This window comes from Haliotis asinina, chromosome 11 (genome assembly GCF_037392515.1).
Source record: "Haliotis asinina isolate JCU_RB_2024 chromosome 11, JCU_Hal_asi_v2, whole genome shotgun sequence".
NCBI lineage: Eukaryota > Metazoa > Mollusca > Gastropoda > Lepetellida > Haliotidae > Haliotis > Haliotis asinina.
In genome coordinates, this window is record NC_090290.1 from 33,820,304 (window position 1) to 33,842,118 (window position 21,815).

General features: G+C 40.1%; 1 protein-coding gene across 1 annotated transcript in view; it reads left to right on the forward strand.

Annotated features, from left to right (window-relative positions):
* The first annotated feature begins 3,327 nt into the window (after window positions 1-3,327).
* The window catches only part of LOC137256538 (uncharacterized), a 28,530-nt gene continuing 10,042 nt past the window's right edge, over window positions 3,328-21,815 (forward strand). Inside the window, exon 1 of the mRNA XM_067794394.1 lies at window positions 3,328-3,406. Coding sequence (XP_067650495.1) covers window positions 3,343-3,406 — 64 coding nt within the window. The 5' untranslated portion in view covers window positions 3,328-3,342. The remainder of the gene's footprint in view (window positions 3,407-21,815) is intronic.

Here is a 21,815-nt window from a genome sequence, read left to right on the forward strand (position 1 = left end):
GATGTGCGAGAGGTACAATGTCAGTACCCGGGGGCCCTTGGAGCTTTACCGTAGTTCCTCCATCAACCACAAGACGATGATCTTCGTTCAATAGTTTATTTGAAACTGTGTTACTGGACAACCCACTCTATGGTCACTCTATAAGACTTCAGCCGCAAAGCTTCCGTCTTAAGCCAAACGCTGGTGCCTTTGAAGATAGTTTTCCGACGATTCCTTGTGACCAAACACCAAGAGTGGGAGCGCACCAGACTCCAGACTCGGGGCTTTGCTACCGCTTAAAGCTGGGTCCCTACGTCACAGTCAACACCCTCTTCCTTTTTGCCCATTGGTAAAAAACCCCTAACCCTGCATACGTTTTCACTCCCCCATCCTTATTCCGTACCCCCAATACCATATTTGTAAAGCTGCGAGGTGGATTCCAAGAAACTCAAAGTTTCTACCTCCTAACCATATATGTCCCGTGGAATACTACGAACTGCTGCCGAGGTCCCCGGACAAGTTTCTCCATCTTGATAGTACCGTCCCTATCCCTTTACCTAATCTATGAGTCATCTCACCTTGCCCCCACTAAGTTCTGACGACCTACTTTCATGCTTATTTCCTCCGCAGCCGATTACCTACCTCTGCTACATTGTATATGTTATTTGGGAGTACACGTTCTTACAAACGTACAGGCCGTTGAGACCTTCAAGTTCTAATACTGTTTTGAGTTGAGGCCCATCAGGGAGCCCACACCCTCAGAGTCAGCCAGCTAGTCGCCTGCACACAAAGCCAATGGCATGACCCGCTCAGCCAATGGTCAATGACGCTTTTTCCAAGGATCCTCTCAGGAGGGTGACAACGAGAAAAATATATTACACGCTGCCACGATAACACCAAACTCGCCGGCGAGAAGCTGTATGCTAACAATCGTATGATATCACAATAGAACGCATGCAGTACAAGGTTCGAGTATCTGTTTTTGAGTTCACTATGTTGACATTTATGTGTGTCAGCGACTTTCGCTGATTTATTGAAACTGTTTGAATCGCTTGCACACTCACCCTAAACAGAATTAACCATATTTATAGCAGTTTTAGGCTTATCAGAATAGGTTTCATGATGTTTAAAAACCCAGTCGAGAGCCAAACGCCATTTTGTTTACATGTCAAATAGTCGGTAGCGATCGTCCAATTAAAATAAAATCATATTTCGTACTATAAATACGGTGTATGCTTCTACCTGATACGGTCTGATGTATGCATCTTTGTAGGGAAAACACTGCCGCAAAGAGGCGTACGTCAGACCGTTCAAATCGGGGGAGAAACATACAACTTATATTATAAATGGAGAAAAGTACATGATATGAACTGGGATTTCACTCCGGGTTTTACCCCCAGGTAACTTTTAAACTTGGCATAAAATGTCTTTGAGTGGCATTTTAGAAGTTGGGAAGTACAACTGTGACAATATCTGTGAATAATACATCCTTTTATCCCGTGAGGGACCGGTGGGGCTGCTTAGTGGTATAACGCCGACACCCCGATTTCGATTCCCCAAGCTTACCATGTGTGAAGCCCATTTCCGGTTTCCCCTGGTAAAAATTCGTGACTGTCACGTTAATGTACGCATTCTCTACGTTCCTGGTTGACTACGGTACAAGAATCCACAGGGACTTGTATCGTTTAGAAACAGCGCTCGAAAGACATGTATGATTTCCCTACAAAATGGCCTATAAATGGTCACAATCGGATCATTATTTCAAAAATTATACGCCACGAATCATCGAAAGCAGTAAGCAAGCATTTTCACCAAAACCGCCGGCAATCCTGCTCACCTGTCGGCCATAAGTGACCTTGACATTCAAGTGAACTGATCAGATCCGCAAAAAAACATCGGATTGGCCATTCCCACTGTATATTTTATTTCCAACAATCGGATCATTTGAATGTCAAGGTCACTTATGGCCGACAAGTCAGTAGGATTGCCGGCGGTTTTGGTGAAAATGTTTGCTTACTGTCGAGAAAATGACATGTAGATGTTGCAATAAGTTTCCCGACACGCGGAATGATGCAGTCGATCGAATCCAGCCCAACGCCGGTGCTGTCAACGAGGCTGGAATTAATATACGAATTTAAAAGGTGAGTTTTCGCCGTATTTGGTGGTCCATGATTTTGGCGTGAAATTGCGGAGGTAGCTGATTCGTGGCGTATACCTTTTGAAATAATGATCCGATTGTGACCATTTATAGGTCATTTTGTAGGGAAATCATCTGGCTTTCGATCCGTTGGCCTTACGGGGCCTTAAAATAGTTTACACGGTGACATGTAACTTTGATCGAACAAGGGGTGGTTTCTTCGTTACATCCCTTTCCTTTTATATAGTACTAGGTCAGGGTCTATACACCTATATGTCTTTCGAACTCCGTTTCTAAGCGATACAAGTCCCTGTGCAAGAATCTGTACCTGAAGGTATCACTCACGAATTAAAAGAAGTTGTGATCCATATTGGTCTGAAACCCAGCCAATTCACGCATGCTGTAAACCTTCCCCCTTGTCTGTCGCCATTAGATCTTGATATGGTTGAGATGTAAGTCAGATTACCATGCATATCCATATAAATCCATTATTTGCTGTTGTGTCTACCCCGTGAAATCGGCTCATACGTTATGCCATGTCGACAACGGTTGTGCAGCTCCTTCATCATGACATCTTTGACATTTTCTTATGGCTTTTTATATCCTCATTAATTTTTTTACATACAACATGCAGCAGAATATCAAATAGCACCACTTCATTTCAGTTCTGAAACGCATTTTCTGTGGCTTGTGAGTTTGTGAATGGATGGATAGTAAAATCAAGATATACTGTTTACTATGACAGTAGCGACAAACCTCCTTACATCTTCATGCGAAATACATGTAAAGGATCAGTGTGTTGTACAATTCCTTCTATATCCTGGATATGCAAACCTGTCCACCTTGGATTTGTCGTTGTGACCATTGTACAATGTTAATGAGGCTGCGTCTATGTTAACTGCTTACTGTATGATGCATCTCCCCCTCCCCACTTCCCTTCCATGTCAGACTTATCATTTGTAGTGCTATTTGTTCGTGTTTACTGCAAAGGGAGGCATTGAGTTGAACACGTCAGTTGAAGTTGGTTAACGCCAGCCCCTCTTGATTTTGAACACCTCCTCAGCATACCTGTTGGCGAAATAACGCCGCATGTGTAGGAGGGGCACGAGGGAGGGGCCTGTCACCACACACTTTGGCTGATTTAAATCGATTGCTCCGGTCTTTCGTGCGAGTGGAGACATAGGCTGCTGCAGGCGAGGAGAGTCGACCAAACGAGACACGGGGACATGGACAACCTAGCCACCATCATCAAGGCATTCTCCTTACTCGTCATAGTTGCTGGCACTTTAGGTAAGTGTCAAGGAAGCCTTTGGTAACCTTGTGTGTATTTGTATGAATATTAATTCTCCTTTTAGCCTCTTAAAATGTGAACAGTTTCTTTCACATTCATCGCTTTATTAAATATATACGACGTACCTATCAGTGCAGGTTCCTTATTAAGTGTGTCGGAAGTTTACCAAAGGATATATATATCGTTTGAAAAAAATCACATTGTATCAAATATCAAAAAATGAAACATGAAACGATGAATGATATTAGTGGAATTTTTATATGACAGCAGTCATTTTGAGGAAGGAGTAACACCAAATTTCTTTTACGGTGTCACTTTCGGTTCGTTGCAAATGTGTGTTAAATATATCCCAAGTAAGAAGGCTCTTATCGATAGACAGTTAAGGCGTTGGCTCTAGACTGTACAAAGCGTTTACCGGCCCCATGCACATACAAATATGCTAGTTATTCGTTTCACTTACAATGTAAGCGTTTTGATTATATTCTAATGTGCCTCGCTGTTAATATAAGAGCATAACTGTATTTATATTTTAAGTGCTTAGCGGCTGAACACCAGGTTTAAAAGCCAAGTTTCCATGGGGACTCTCGCTTATCACATTTTAATGCATAATCGATGCCAAATTTGAGCAAAATGTCTGTACATTGACGTTGTTAATAGCTTCACTTAAGCAACTGTCGTGTTCGATTTAGGATAGGTATAATATCAGCAAAGGTCTGTATCTATCAATGCAGAACCTGTCTCATCTGATTGCTTAAGTATTTCTCAAAGTTGCTAGAAAAAGTAATTAACTTGCAAGGAAATACAGCATGTTTTAAAAACACTGCATCAAATGTCCATACCATTGCGTATAACGTATAGGTGGTCATCTGAAAGGAAATCATGAATATCATGAAAAATAAATTGTACATCTCATTTTAATTTTTCAACATGACCGTTTAAAACCTTGTCGAAAATGTGTGGAATATTACATTGATTTTGATATGGACGTACAGTGCGATATGTGATTACATGTGACGTCTATTGGCATTTGTGTGCAGACACATATTCGTTATGTTGATGGAGCTTTTTGTTAATTTTTATTTGATTATGGGATTTTGATTTAATAGTTAAATGGTATCATATGCAATAATCGCTTTTGTAAGAGAGTGGTTATGAAAGACTTAGGTAGTTCGTCTGATAATTATCTCTGCAAACCAAATGCCACAAGTAAAGAGGTTCGAATAAGACATTTTTGATGTTTTCACAATTCAGTGATTTCTAAGTAATACCACACAGTGAGACAATTTCTCTCTTTAATCAGGTTTAACTGTAGGATGAATGCCACGTACAAAAACGTTCAATGCAATATTTACGACAGGAATTTTAACAGCATCGTGAAAAAATGCGATTTGAAAGATATAGATCAAGTGACTTAATTACTTGACTTAGCGGCACATATTTACTCATTTATTCAGTAGTCAAAATTTCGAACCAAGAGAGTGAGTGAGTGAGTGAGTGAGTTTAGTTTTAATCCGTGCTCAGCAATATTCCAGCAATGGAGGTTGTCTGGAAATAATGGACCAGATAATCCAGTGATCAACAGCATGCGCATCGATCTATGCATGTGTCAACCAAGTCAGCAAGCCTGGCCACCCGATACCGTGCATATACCTGAACATTTGCTTACGACTGCATATACCTGAACATTTGCTGCGTGCGGCATTAAACAATAAACAATTGTTTCAGTACAACACACACTGTCTATGTATCGGACATGACGAATGACGTATCCATACCCGACAAAACAAACAAATATATACTGCCGCTTTCCTCATGATTACTGTCCCCTTAAGTGTACTTCTGGAAAGGCCGTCGGTTAAAACCGAGTACTTTCCATTATTTAAAGAAATACAATTTTAAATTTTGATTTTTTTCGAACTATCTTTAGATGGTTTTGTGTTTGATATATGAAAAGGCGAAACATTCTACGCATGACGCGTTGTTCGCTTTCCATAATTTATATTCCTAAGTAAGTTTCAAAGCTACTGTTTCTGAAAACTACCACGACTCAATCGACATGACGAAATAGCACGATAAAATGTTATATACAAGTAAACGTATCGGAATCTATTTACAATTATACATTTCAGAATTATTTTGAGTTGTATTACGAATGTTTCTCGTGTTCCGATCGATATTTACTTACGATCATGACAGAATCAACTGACCACTTATAAATTAAACATGTGACTTATATGCAGGTCTGTAAGAAACCACATGTAATCTTAGGGAGTCCAATAATTCATCTTTCTTGTATCATTCGCAAGCCTCAGTTGGATCAGTTGAAATCATAAGTAATCAACCTCAAGGATACCAGCAGAATGAATGGTTGGACTGATGGAAGGATGGTTGAACGGGTGGATGTTTACTATGGCACAAATAGTATTCTATTTATTTGTGGTCATACAGTAAAGAAGCACGAATGGCTCACACCCACGGACACGAATGACATAATACTGCCAGCTGCGTAAGTCAAGGCCATTCACTGACACACGGTGGATTGCACCGTAAATGGTAAAAGTCAACTACGCATTAAAGACACTGACACAACGAAATCACTAGCAGTTAGTCAGCGATCCTTAGTTTGTAAAATGCCATCTCATAATAGCCTTCATTTCAGATTAAACATTTGTGCAAACTTATCTGTTCACACGTCTCTGGTGAGACATGTTTAAATGTCTTGACTTGGCATAGGCTAGTCTTGTATATATTATTCCCATTCATAATAAGCCTATAAAGAATGTTTTTGAAAATATTTGGATAAGGTTAACATCGAATTCACTAACGTCTTTTAGAAGTTGGGCCAGTAAGGAAGGTTAACCAAATCAGTCTTCATGGGTGATCAACTCCATTGTTGTACAACAGCACTGGTTCGGTATAGATCCTTATACCGTTTTCAAGCATGTATAATATACCGTTTTCATGCTTGAAAAAAGTCTCAAAACCGACGAGTCACCGTTGCACAAGAAAAAATGTTGATTATCCACAAAGATTTGCCATTCCTGTTGCTTAGAGTGCCTCTCAAACAGTTCAGGGATAACATTTATGTGGATCAACAACTTCTTTATTGCTCTGACAGCGATGTTTCGGTGTAGGTTCTAACTGCCTTATCAAGGAACTAATGAACAGCATAGGGATAGAGAAGCTTTTTATAAGCGAGGAGATGTTTGTACGGTACAGTGTCTGAGGGATTAGAAAGCCAAACACAATAACAGCACTTGGGCTTTCATAAAATCGTGAACAAGTGAGGCATGCACTATACACAAGGGGGCAGTGAAGTCTGTAGTATTGTTAAACGACCCCGTTACTGAAATCAGTGTTCACTCTAAGGTTAGCCTACTGCCTTGAGTCGCCATGTATGATACTATACAAGGGCATTAATTAAATAGGTTTAGAACGAGGTATTTCAGTGGCAGATAAAATAGATGTAGTGGGTGCGATGTTTTAACGTTTACAATGTTCTCATATCAGTTGTTTATTATGTCATGTCCTGATTACGTCTGTCACAAAGAATGTTCTTTTTTTATGAAGCATTGGCGAGGAGATTATTTCTCTTTGTTTTCAAGTGTCAGCTGACAATTCAGTTTTTCAAAATATAAGCGTATGTTTGGAAAGGTATCCATTACTCGAAGCTGTGACCAAGGATAGTGTGTAAGTTGGAGGTAGATGCTGATAAGGTGGGAATTTCGTACATCTCAGCACTATCGATGGATGAATTCAGACAGATTAATGCTCTTTTTTACATATTTTGTTTCCGGGTGTATGTAGTGGTTTTCTTGGGGTATAGACATTGGAGTAACGTAATGCTCAGTTTAAGCGTTCGCCTGTGAAGTCCAAGACCCGGGTTCCATACCCGCTTATCGGGTACTAATGTCCGGAGACCATTTCCGGTATCTCTCGTTGTGATATTGGTGGTATATTGTAAAGCGACATCCACACACTCCTAAATATCCTGTCCTGTGTGCCCATATAACCTCAAACGTGAAGGTCACGGAAACATATTTTGCGTCTGTAGAATATCACCCTGTCAGGCTGACCGTTGCAGTGTTACTGCCAAACCTTAAACAATTGTTTTAGGAACTCTGATTGCTTTGTTCTGAGACAAAGAACTTCTCCATACTTGAAATGTACAATGGCTATCGCCTAACACCGACGTCAGGAACACACACCGTTTCTTCGTTTCACCAAACGTCATCGACGTACATCTCGTTCTGTTTTACTTCCACTTCAAGCTGTCGCGTGGTGTTACTAAAATGCTGACATTAAAGACCAACCCATTTACAAGAAAGCGACTTGATTTGGGGATACATCCATTTTTTTAGGCTGACGGATCAAGGTGAAATTAGATTAGTGATTTGCTAAGAATAGAGAATATCCTCATAGCCAATTTATTTGAGTACAATGCATATTACGCAAATGCTTGGGCGTTGATCTGCGACTTATTTCCATACACGCCATAGCAGGGGGGCTTATCTGTTCATCAAATTGTTTCTGACCCAGCCGCTTTAACCTCAGGTTCAGCTATTTATTATTTCCCTACGGAACATCACTGCTGGAGAACAGTCTGTGCTTCATTTATATTGCCCGTTGATTTAGTTTGTAGTTCCATAGACAAATATTGGTTTCGAGTTATCACGTATCTTGATAGTTAAGAAAAGATGTCCAGAAGATCAAAGGAATATTGGAGTCGATACGACAAAGATAACACATCGCAGTTTGGCGTTGCGTCGTAATCACGTGATGTAAGTACTGTGTGTAGAGAATTACCAAGGCTACAAATTATTTCCATTTGACTTTGAAATGTCACAACATATACAACAGTAGGACCAGAAAAGGACGACATTCTCTATTCTTGTTTTACAAAATGAATCATAACACTTACTACCATGAAGTCTATGTCTGAAATATCGTCATAGATATTGGTTGAGGTTGTCTAGGGTTCGGCTTGCATTGTCATATAAGGTCTGTTTGCGGTGAAAACCCAATGCGTGAATACCCACGTGATCTTAATGTCTAGGATACTGTAAACATAAAAGGTCAACGTCTAAGAGTAACCACTTTTGACTATCCACCGCAGCAGATTCCATAAACAGTAAAAACATTACGGCTTTGGGAAAGGCAGTTTGGAGGTTTTCATAAAATGGGTTGTCCATGAAGATCTGGGAAACAATAGATCTTCAGCAACCTATGCTTGCCACAAACGGCCACTACACTTGTCGTAAAATCGGGTGATCGGGTGGTCAGGCTCGCTGACTTGGTTGACACATATAATAGGTTCCCAATTGCGCAGATCGATGCTCATGCTCTTTGATCACTGGATTGTCTGGTCCAGCCTCGGGTATTTACAGACCACCGCCATATAGCTGGAATATTGCGTGCGGCGTAACATTTAACATGGAAAAATTATCTTCACTGGAAATTGACTTTTTTCATTGAAAGATGTAAAAGTTTTCTTTATTATGAAAGAGGCAATGAAAACGATATGGTTTATTAAGGAAATTCAGATCGCAGAGGGAGGGCCTTCTGCGAACGCCTGTGCACACATGACCACTGAACAGTTTACCTCTGCAAATACCACAGCGTCACCTCTCATGTAGAAGTAAATAATTAAATTGCCAGACGACTTGGGGCAATATCATCTTGACCTTATCAGTTATGGTTAATACGTCCTAGTGTGGAGATCTTTATAATCTGTTGTGCTGGATGTTTGTTGGAATGGTGGATGTCGGTTGGTATGGTGACCTGTATTGTCTGTTGATGGTGGAGGTCGGTTGGTATGGTGACCTGTATTGTTTGTTGATGGCGGAGGTCGGTTGGTATGGTGACCTGTATTGTCTGTTGATGGTGGAGGTCGGTTGATATGGTGAGCTGTATAGTCTGTTGTTGATAGTGGTGGTTGGTTGGTGTGGTGAGCTGTACAGTCTGCTGTTGATGTGGTGGTTGGTGTGAGGAGCTGTATAGTCTGTTGTTAATGTGGTGGTTGGTATGGAGAGCTATATAATCTGCTGTGCTGGAGCTTGGATGGTATGGAGAGCTGCATAGCTGTTTTGTCTGTTGTGGTGCAGGTACCGATATATACATGTAGACAGTCACGTAGTCCTTCCAAACATCTATGCACACAGGTTATATTGCCGTATGTCTAGATTTATCAACACAGCAGACTCACATGAATGATCAGGACGGACAGAGAACGAAAATACATAAATATCCGCGAGTGTCTGTGTGTTGTGCCACGGATGAAGTACAGTCGGCAGTAGAAGCGCTGTGTAACTGCAGGATAATTGAGGTCAAATTAACATTTACATTTATCCATGCGTACTGGGGTTACGAAGTCACACCACTTCATAATTTCGACACCGTAATTGTCCATTTAGTTTGTGTTGCTTAATTATAAATGCATGTATAAGTTCAAATGTTCAGTTAATGGTGACTCTGCCAGTGCTATGATTAGATCCTCCGAGCTTCAGAGCCTCCTCAAAATTATTCATGCCTATCCACATTTGCATTGATGGAGCGTTAGGGGCCTAATGAACAGAATAAAGTTATCATATGAATAGACAAATATCGGCCTCAGAAAAACTAACAGTGTTACATTCTAATTCGGCTTAGTTGTAACACGACTTCTGATTGGTCAATGCTATACGGTCACCATTTGAAAACCGACTCACCCAAACCTTTGAATGTATCCCAACACTATTGGGGCAACGCAATTTTTCAAGACATTGTCATTTGCAGAAGCCCCAGGTCAATTAACACACCTCTCTCGCGCACGAATGGAATTTGCGTTAAAAAGACAGAAGAGTATAATAAATGTAGTTGTAAGATCAAACAGTTTACTCCCGAATGGTTGTTGACCCATCGCTGTTAGATCTTGGAACAAGAGTTATGGAGTGCGACCGGCTGTGACAGAACTCTTCATGGTCTGTCGGTAAGGAATCAGAAGACCATTATCATATGCAGCTGCCCGCTCATTAACCCGAGGGCTGTTTCATGTTAATTCCGTTCATTTTAACTGCAAATGATTTATTCATCATTGTCAGATTTAGTTCAAGGAGTGGTATGATTAACCTTTAACCTAGAGGAACGAGTTGAATTAGAACTGTACTATGTTTGACGATTTGGGGACGCTTGGGCGATATAACTAAATTTGCGGCTATATAACCACCGGTATACGTCCTCAGTTCGTCAAACATAATACAGTTATACAGTTATCCCCTAGTATCCCATACAAGTATATGCTAGTTATCTAAATGAAACGCCCAAAGCGTTTATTTCAGGAAATGTACTGTGAGTCAGTACAATAACATATAAATGGCAATGGTTAAGCTCTGTTGGATTAGGTTTTCTAGTGATCCCCCAATTAACACAATGTCGTGTCGTCTGTATTTTACCGGTGAGCCATGATAAGCAACTTACAATACATCATAATCCCATTTCATGTTTGCAATGTGAATTAATGGAGATTGTTTGAAAACACCAACAGCTTCCTACGATCATGGTAGAAAGAAAATTGTTTTGTTACTGTTTTGAGAGACACTTAGGTTTTATACAGTTTCTGCTAAACATGTGTCCTTTAGACTGTACCTATGGGATATATCCTTACTGATGGCATATGTTGATTAATTCTACCTCTGACAGACATATCTACTATAGGCATGTTGGTCAGTTCTACCTGTGACAGACATACCTACTGTTGGCATGTTGGTCAGTTCTACCTGTGACAGACATACCTACTGCTGGCATGTTGGTCAGTTCTACCTGTGACAGACATACCTACTGTTGGCATGTTAGTCAGTTCTACCTGTGACAGATATGCCTACTGTTGACATGTTGATCATTTCTACATGTGAAACACAGGTAGATTATTTGCAATTGTAACAGACATGGATTCCATTGGCCTGTAGGTATCTATATAGCCGAAGTACTTCATCTGGCCTATAGATGCCCTCAGTATACCCTGTGTCTGGCTTCATGAGTGGGTATTTAAAACAAATGAAACAATATTCGCTTAAGCATTGCATGCCAAGAAACCCACTCCACTTTTTGACGCATCCAGACGTGTTGGTCTGGGATGTATTATAAGATACTACTTTCTGATAAAGTAGACGTATACTTATGTTACTATATTCATTTGTAATTGAAAGACTGCACTGAATAACCATGGAATATATGCATATAAGATATTACCATTAAACTACCAGCTAAACCACCTCCCACAGAAGAAGGTTCAACAGCTCTCATCAGCTTGCTGCAGGGACAAGGGAGAAAGATACACATCATACGTTGCCTCAATCAGTTACAACATAGAAAAAAGTGATGAGAGTTATGTTCAACACCAGTTGGATTATATTCATCTCTTATAGAAAGCTTTTAATATAAATGCCAACTGAATCGTGGATAATTGGTTCGTCGATAGTGATACGTATCACCTGTCAGGCTGTTTTAGTCTTTGCAAAATGACTCGAGACTGTTTGATAATTTTTACATTACCAATATTACAACGAAACATGAATAACAAACGAAATCATGATGACTTAATGTGCTATTTGTGCACAGATTCGCGTAGTCGGATCAGTTTTATTTTGCTGTTTAGGTAATTTTCTGCACACTCGTCTACATTTGTTATATGTAGCTTCAACTTCATCGTTTAGTCTGTCTGTACGTCATAGGACATCAGCGCTATAGAATGGAACTGAAATGGAAAGCTAGGTACATATTGCGATGCAATCATGTTACACTTTTCGAGACTTCTATATTAAGAATTAATAATTTATGGCTATTTATTCCCTAAACCGTGTTCTGGGTGAATAAAGGGTGGTGGCTTACAGTGTCCTCTCACTGGTTATCTTGTTCTTACAGCATTCAGTGTTGTCAAACAACCCATATCATTTCCATCTGTTGGATGGGCTGATAAGAAAGAGACTAATGGAGGCTTCCATAAAGCTTTGTGTTGTATGTGTACATTAAGAGCACATATACAAATCTGACGCATCAGTGATCGATAGGGCTGCAAATCTGGAAACACAGAGACTTACTTGCGTACATGATTATGATAAAGGCCATTGGTCGGAATAGGGGGAGGGGGGGGACTTGATTGTGTAGATTGATGCTTATGATGTCAATCACTACATTGTCTCGTCCCCAAACCCGGTATTTACACATATATTGCTGTGTGCAGGGGATACACTACGTTAAGAATCAGAGACCATTCTTATGCTTCGGAAACGGTTTTGACGCTTTCATGTTTGCAGAAAAAGAATCGATTATGTGATAGATAATTCGGCCGTGTTTGCAATGATTATTGTTTGAAAGGAAAGAACTACTCTTATTCAATAGATAGATTTCTACGAATCACCTATCTAAAACCGAATCCTTAAAAAAATCCCAAATTCAATTATTTCACTTTAATTCAACGACAACGACAACGACAACGACAACGACATCCATCCATCCATTCATGCTCCAGACCTGGACAGACCAGTCAGAACGATGGAGTTAATATATCTGTTGCAAACTGTCTTCGAGGGACCAATGTCAACATGCACATGGTGTCATAAGATATCGCCCTGTTGTGTGAATTCCGCTACACAAGTGAAATTGCGTGCAGGTCGTCTACATGTCATCCACAACTTTCAGCACGTCATTTGAATCAGTGGTGTTGGGGACGTCGGCACTTGGGTAATCGACCCTGTGTTAATGTCATGTTGCCTGACTAATCGAATTCAGAGACGTCTTAATGAAACATTTTACAGACGCTATCGGACATTGCGATCATTATGGGGGAGAGTCTACATGTGATGTGACAACGACTGGCCAAACGACGCACCATATTATACATGCTTCTGACACGGGTCATTACTAAAGCAGCATCTTCGTTCCTGGTGCCACTTTCACAACGTGTTGGACAACATTTTATCTAATAATGCAAGTGTTCCTTGTTTCAGAACCATATTCCGCCAATAGCACAACATCCATGGCATAGGCAGACGTGGTGGCAAACTCCGACCGATATCGTTTGTGGCAGATATCATTGACACTGGCTGCTAAATGCTAATTTCGAATTTTGAGCCTGTTAACGACCGAGGCTGCCATCAACACATCACATTTGAAGTCATTAGATCTACTTGGCAATTCCCCGCAAACACGATCATATGATTTTCATATGGATGAGAAGATAAGTCTAAATGATTCTCACTTTTCACTTCTTGTTTTTCAAAGTTTTTTGCCCTGGAAATATAATTGTCTTTTTCTTTGCTCTGTCTATACGCCACCACCGTAGGAATTTCCTAACTCACACTAAAAAGGTCCTTCGGGGTTAAAAATTACTTTCTTATATCGTATCTGATGATCACTCTTACATTCTAATTACGTCTCAGTGGAATGTATTTCGAAACAGGGTACTGAGCAGTCTTATGAACATTTATTACTGGATATGATCTTGACTCTATCTTTCGGATTTTGGTTTGAGATAAAACTAAAGTGGAAGCTGTCGAAACCGGCACTCGTCGGGACTGAAGAAATAATGCAGTTTAGACAACGTGCCGGATTGTACAGCTGATGATAAATGTTCAAGCCACAGAGGGAACTGACAAGGCGTTGACACCTTGCCGGACTGGACAGATGACGGTTTTGACAGCTTCCACTGTAAAACGAATTACTTACTCTGTTTCCATTGTTGCGTAAGTCATTTAACAAAGTTAAGTTTGTTAACACAGACAAGCATGCGATTGTCAAATTATTACTCTCAGTTATTATTAAGGTGCATTTAAATATTTCTTACGTTTGCTCATATACGATAGCAGTATACAGAACACCTGTTGTGAGGTCTGGTTCTTCAGGAAAACCTTATTCAGTCAACCACCTATCTTTAATCTGTCGTACTTATACATGCTACGTCCCTTGGTCAGGTTTGGTACCCGTATACACCTCCATTATTGAAGCATCATTTCCGTATGTTCACAGTTCCTTATTGTCAGAAACCTGTAAGGGTCAATGTTAGAATGGGTCCACAGCATCCCATGCCTGGCAGAAGACGCGACTAACGGGATCGTATTCCATTTGAATGACCATCATGGTGCTGATCATTGGATAGTGTTGATCATTTTAGTTTGTCTGGTCCAGACGTGATTGTTTACAGAGAACCGACATTTATGTGGAATATTGTTGAGTGCGGTGTTAAACAACCATTAATCAATCTTTATACTGCTACACAGCGGTGTTGCACCTGAATATGGTGTGCTTCAACAGTACATATAAGACTAAAACATCACAAATAGAATTGTAGAAAAAGAAGATGCTGTGTTGAGAGAGTCCATTTTATTTCCCAATATGTCGCTAGAAATTAGATCAAGTGCTTCTGAAAAACAGACCACATCAGATCTCAATACAGGGCACATTTTTTGTATAACATAATCTTTGTCACTGCGTTCCAGAGCTACTTCTAGCTCCTTCGTTAGGGGAATACTGAATAGAGTTAAGCTCTATGAGTATAATTTATCTGTATGGTTTAAAATCATTTAAATGCCTATATTATGACCAGACATCTTAAAGATGTTGTTTGCTGTACTCGATTAAACCATGCAGGATTCTGTCTGTCTGTCAAAGGCAGGGTTTGAACAACAGTGTTAGTACTGAAAGTGACTAGGTGAAGAGGTGTAAGGTTCAATATTTTGTACGGTAATTGACCTGGAAGCGTGGGAAGTTTGAAAAAGAATTGAATTAGATATTTAATGAATCTTGTTACAAACACCATAAACTCATCATCAACAACTACAACTTTGTGGGGATAATGCCGAAAAAACAACAACAAAAACTACGTAATCGTTTAACTGCCAAATGACATTTGAACACTCAAGACAAAGATGAACAAGCTCGGCGATGCGTGGTGATATGATCTATACAGACAGGATTAAGAACAATTAAGGTTTTGTATGGTGCTACTCGGGACATTTCACACGAAATTAAAAGAAACCTGACAAGCAATAGCGAAACGTCCTCGTGTTTCACGCGTTCATTACCAAATATCGAGACATTTACGATAAATATGGCGTCTGGTTACTGCTGAATTAGAGAAAAATATAACTGTAATTATATCTTTAGTTGGAATTGAAACTGATCCAATGCCAGACTAATCATAACAAATTGAAAATTGAATTTAAGACAAGGGTACTCTTGTGTACTGACACTTGAGAGCAGCCTGAAGATGCCTTCCGTTAATTGACGCTTTTAAGGTGTTACCATCAAATGATGATATTGAATCATTGAATGAACAATTTTGAATTTTATCTCGTTTTACGAAGGAAACAATATTCCGCTGATTTACTGGAAGAAACAAGAACAAATATCAGAACAAATGTATCGAAATATTAAAACCTTAGCTAATCCAATTTAAACTTTACTAATGTAGACTTAATACATTTACTTCATCATATCAACTCTATCAGAGGAATAGATTTTTCACCAAAACCAATGTACCGAACTGTACCATTTAAATTAAATTCCAGAGGGTAAACCAGTCAACTGGAAGTATTCAGTTGGTGAATGAAGAGACTTTATGGTATTTCCAGTCATAGTCATTGTGCATACGTCAAAGTTTCCCTAGTGCAACTGTCGCGCCTGTCCAGATTGGGAGTTGGAGACTTGTTTTGCTAAGAGTCAGCTAAATTAGCAGTAATCACTTAAATTCGTTTCCCCACGGGGACACTGAAACATGTCAGAAATGAAAATCACTTGTCATTGGTGAGTTTTCTGTTGTTGAGTGGTATGCGGAATTGACAGCTGGGTGACACGAGTTAAGCTCTGCAGACTAAATCGGGGAAGGGAGGACATGGATGTGTTCATTGCTGCTGAGGTGTGAGACTGGAGGTTGGGGGGGGGGGGGGGGGGAGTGGTTGTGGGAGGAGGGGAGTTGGAGTAGGGGAAAGGAGGGAGTTGGTAGGTAATGGAAGAAGAAATGAAGTTTTTCAGTCACTGAAATATTTGGGTTCTTCCGAGGCACTTGGAACGACAGGGAAGCTTAGTGGTTAAAGCTTTTGCTCGTGACGCCGAAGAGCCAGGGTGGATTTCCCATATGGGTACAGTGTGTGAAACCCATTTCTGGTGTCTCTTGCCGTGATATTGCTGGAATATGAGCGGCGGAAAACCAAACTCACTTGCTTACAGCGACATGCATCATATTCCTACGGCCGATAACTGTGCCCAATGTGTCATTTGATAAACCGTATATATGACTGAAAAACAACTATTGCTATCAAACAAAGTTTCATACATGATCTAATACTATTGGATACTATTGGTTGACACATGTCATCAGTTCCCAACTGCGCAGTTCAATGCTCATGTTGTTGGTCACCGGAGTGTCTGGTCCAGATTCGATTATTTACAGACCGCCACCATATAGCTGGAATATTGCTGAGTGTGGCGTAAAACTAAACTCACTCACTCACTGTAACGAATTCTATATGTCTCATGGTTTGCTTCTTGCTTCCGATCTGATCAGATGGGGATGTATCAGTACCGTGGAATAACTCATAAGTCAAGCGAAAGTTTTCCTCGATATTTTAGCCTTGTTTGGCAAGGATGGACACTTGACTTTCACAGTCAGTTAACGCCCTTGTCTGCTGGGGATCTATCGTAACATCGGGTACGTCTATGTCAAACATTTGATTTTCTGTCTGTAAAAAGTGTATTAAATTTGATTGTCAATTAAGGTTCCGGATACCATTAAAATGAAACTGAATCAAACACGCTTCGCAATATGCACGAATACATTGATTACAGAGATCGATAAAAACTAAAACAGCCCACAAAACTTCCATTGCCTGAGAGGTATCAATCGTAACATCGGGAACAACTATGTCAAACTTGATTTATACATATACTTGTAATTCTGTTTGAAAAATTGCATTATCTTTTTGTGACGGGCCATTGTCTCAGTGAAGTTACGCCAGTTACGAATTGATGAAAAAGTGAATGAAAGAAGGAGGAAAATGAAAACTAGTCCCATATTTCCATGTGTATTACAAACAAAATATCATTCACAATAGTAATAATCGGAAGGAATAACGCTTTCTACATCCAACCATTCCGCCATATACACGAAACAACATGCAACATCTGATAACGAGGAAAGATCGAGTGGCAGAGGCATTTAGTCTAACGCGACAATGAAAATCCTACATCATCTAAACAAAGGTAGTAACATTTGTCCATGATAGGTCAGTGTCCACATTGTACAGCCTATTCCAAGCTGCTATTAACAAATGAAACACAAAGATATTAATGAAACCCGAAGGTTTATAGTGTCCTTGAGTTGACTAGCTATGTTCATCTGCAGGCAATACCATTCGATAGCTGAAGTAGTCGTCTCAAAGTACGATACTGTCTTACAGATGCATACTTAAAGCCATTGAGGCAATTACATGTACGTATACTTTAGTCAACTCATGTAATTTGTTCTGACTGATTAACTTTATTCCCAAACGTAAGATGTAACTGAAATACCCTGATTGTTTTCCTACTGAAACTCGACCTGTATGACCTGAAACTGGCAATGATGTCGCAGACAAGGAAAGGTAGCCTCCTTTACCTGCAGAGGCTGGTATTTACAGTTATAAAAATGAGATTTATCCGTTGTTAGCTTCCCTATAATTCCCAGCAATATCTGTTCAGTTGGATGCTCTTATGACCATACATTATAGAACTAGATTTCAGAGTAAATGCAAAATATCTACCAGGAACTAGATCGAAAAATAGATATGTTTTTACACTATTACTGACAATACTGTAGGGGTTGAAGGATTTAATGATGATTAAAGATGCGCGTTTAGTAGGTGCAAAACTAAACATACAGCCACGAGAGTGAGATGAACATACATAAAAAAACCCTGCAAATCAGACTTTTCTTTTCATTAGGAAGAAATTTTAAACGAAAAACTAGTTGCATTTAAGACCACACTCAGCACCTTTCTGCTATATGACGGCGATGGGTTAACGATGGAGCTTGGAAAAGACATACGACAGACATCAAGAGCATCGCTGTTCACAACTGTGATGCGATGAGGTCCATCAACGAGATCAGCGCCATGACAGTTGCATCAAGGGACGAACAAGGCTTTCCTAACCAGGGTCAAAACCGGGCAACAGGTGTTTTCTCATTACGTTGAAGATTTTTTTCGAACCAGGGTTAAACCAGGACAACACGTGATCCCTCATTACCTTGAAGGCTTAGATTCTCATGGGAACTCGTCTCATGGGAACAAGAAGATGTATCCACAGGGTTTCTTCTGAACAGGGACAAAACAGGGCAACATGGTTATGTGGTCTATGGCTTCGTTGAAGGCCTGGGTTCGAGTCGTCTCATGGGAACAGCAAGATGTATCCACAAAGATTGTTTTGACAAGGGTCAAAACAGGGCAACATGGTGAAGTGTTCTATCGCTACGTTAAGGACCTGAGTTCGAGTTTAAGAGTGATAACAAGTGACACCCATTTTGACGTTATCATGTAGCTGAACCCATGGCAGTTATTTACGCAATCGTACATCGTAAAACACTTAACCGTTGCAATAGTGGCCCACTGCTTCTTCTGCGTGAAATTACTACGTGACAGCGGGAATCTCATTCAGTGTCTGGGGAGGGGGTGCCACTGGTCCGACCTGCGTGCTTCAGGAACGAGATGTATCCGCAACATGACATGCTTGTTCTATTCATGACAAGGTGCTCAACTAGAATGTCATACGTTAGTCCAGGGATTACATGGTCTGTCTTTACAGGGCCAGTGTCTATCAGGGGTGGATTTGTTAGTGTCTGCTGTGTTATAACACTTGGTTTGTATGATGTGGGATTGGGACTGGATTGGGGAAGTTTCTCTTCACGGTGAATTTTGTTGGGCAGATGATGATGTTTTTGATGTTGGCTGGTGCAGTGTCTTCAGGGGGATAGTGCCATCTTTCAATATGCAACAATGAATAGCCTTAAATATGTATCCTACTTTTATGAAGGTCATGATGTAGCTGAAGGAACGCCGACGTCACTGTAAATTGTAAGTAACTCACTCACGTGGGCACGTGAATGATCGCGGGTGAATGTATATTGCCTTGCGGTGCATCAGGAACTTTGCAGTTATTCGAGACACGGTGATAGCGAGGAACCATTAATCACATCATAATACACTTCAGCCATATACATCGTCAGGTATCAAGTCGTATACACCCAAAATCCCGTGTACAAATAGAAATAATTGATCTCTGTTATATACAGTAAGCTATTATCGGAAATAGTCAAGAGAAAACATCATACTGTTAGAAGTTGGCTGCCTCACTGGTAGATGTGGAAATGGAATTATCCTCTAACCCAGACATTGTTACTGTCGTGATAGACAACCATTTAACTTATGAGATGGAAGAGCAGCGAGGACACTCCTCCGTGTAAGAGAGAAACAATCTCACCAATCCATGTGTCAGTTGGTATTACCCTCGCCATGGTCGTAATGGCAGCGGTATTACAAGATACCCTCAATATTGTCTCACTGACGACGTCATATGTCCCACGTGACTATCACAGCTAAGAAAGCAACACCCTTGATTTCTGTCATGTCTTGGAAAGAAACATGATTCTGGCTCAATGACATATATCTACTCATTTCTAAGAAACTACATCACCGTGTGTATCAGTTCTTTTGTACACATGTCAGATTCATTTCACGATATTTGGAGTGAGTGAGTGAGTAAGTTAATATTTATCGTCACATCGGCAATATTGTCGCCACATCGTGACGAGAACAGTTTAATTTATACATACATTAAGATCAATAAATTGAAAAAGTAAAAACCTGACATTGAAGGACAGTAAAAAGTTAGACTATTACAGATATGAACATTGAAAGCTAAGACATTGCAATTAAAGAGGACAATATGATAGAAAACACGGGCTACAGATAGCAACAGTATTTGGAGGTTCCGTACAATTTTAAATGCTAACTTGCAATGGGTACGAGCATATAATTGCAACGTAAAGCTGTGACTGGGGACATTGTAGATCACTTGTTCACTCTTACTGTTGTCATCTTGTTATCCAGTGGAAAATGTGTTACTTCTTTGATAAATGTACTTGGACTTAAAATGTCCTTAAGGAATGAACGTTGGCCTTGAAAGTTAAATGAATGTACACACATATGAATGTACTATTCACAGATGGTTTTTTCTTACCGTGAAGTTCACACACAGAGAAAAAATAACATCCCTAGGGTTTATATCAGGTGAGAATATTCTCCCAATAACTGACACAATATGATAAATTATGCTCACAATTTGGACTGTTTCATTGGTCAACCTGCATATCTGAAACAGGATGAGTGATTGACTGTTAAGGGCTTTAACACGATATAAATACTTATGCCTCATTACCGAGTGTCATGATGATGTCGGAGAACCGAGATGCAGGTCGTATACTTAACTAATTCACTATTTTCGTGAAATTTTGCTGCTATTTTGCTTCTGACAACCGCTCAATTATTTCTCACAGACAGTTTAATAGTATGGCGTCAGTAGGATAGCGCGGTCGGCTGTGACAGAACACTCCCGACTGAAGTGCCTGGCATATTTTATGAAGTACGTAACGTTCAAGATGGCTTTATGAGGAGAAACATATGCTTGTTGGGTCAAGTTAAGTATTCATTCTCTGATGAATGGTATCTGGATAAGTACCATGTCATATAAGGCCTTCCTTTTCCCTTGTCCCACGGGACCAACTGTCAGGGACACAAAGGCATATCACTTCTGTCTCAGCGGGTATGAGTAGGATGAACCAATTAGTATTACCAAGAGATGTTCCGTCAAACTGATTGCTCATGACCTCCAGCCATCTGGGCATTAGTCTTAAACAGATTTTTGTTGGAAGACAAATGGATCTGACACAAGTTAAGAAACGTCCATAGACACAATAAGGGCATTTACTTTTAAGCCAAATCTCAATTCAAGTCACATCTATATTTTGCAAAAGCTCAATTGGCCTAAGGAGAGCTGAGAATGGAAAAGGTTATATCACTAAATAATGTTACTAAAGACCCATGGCCAGTATCCCCTCCTAGGGTCCAGAGAAAGTTGAGAAGTGGGCAGAAACTGCATTATACATATCTACTTCTGAAAACAACCCAATGCCCGCCCTCTGACATCTGTGAGGAACTTACCAGGGTTGATGGTCCAAATAAAACACCAGTCAACACTGTTGCCCTTTCATGGGTGCCCAGTAGAGGAGACAACAGACTTAAAAACATTAGAACATGACAGAGAGTGATAATTATAATTTTCTACTATACCTTTCTAAATTGAAGTAAAATGTTAAGGGGCTCCTTTCACGAAGCAACCTTTCCT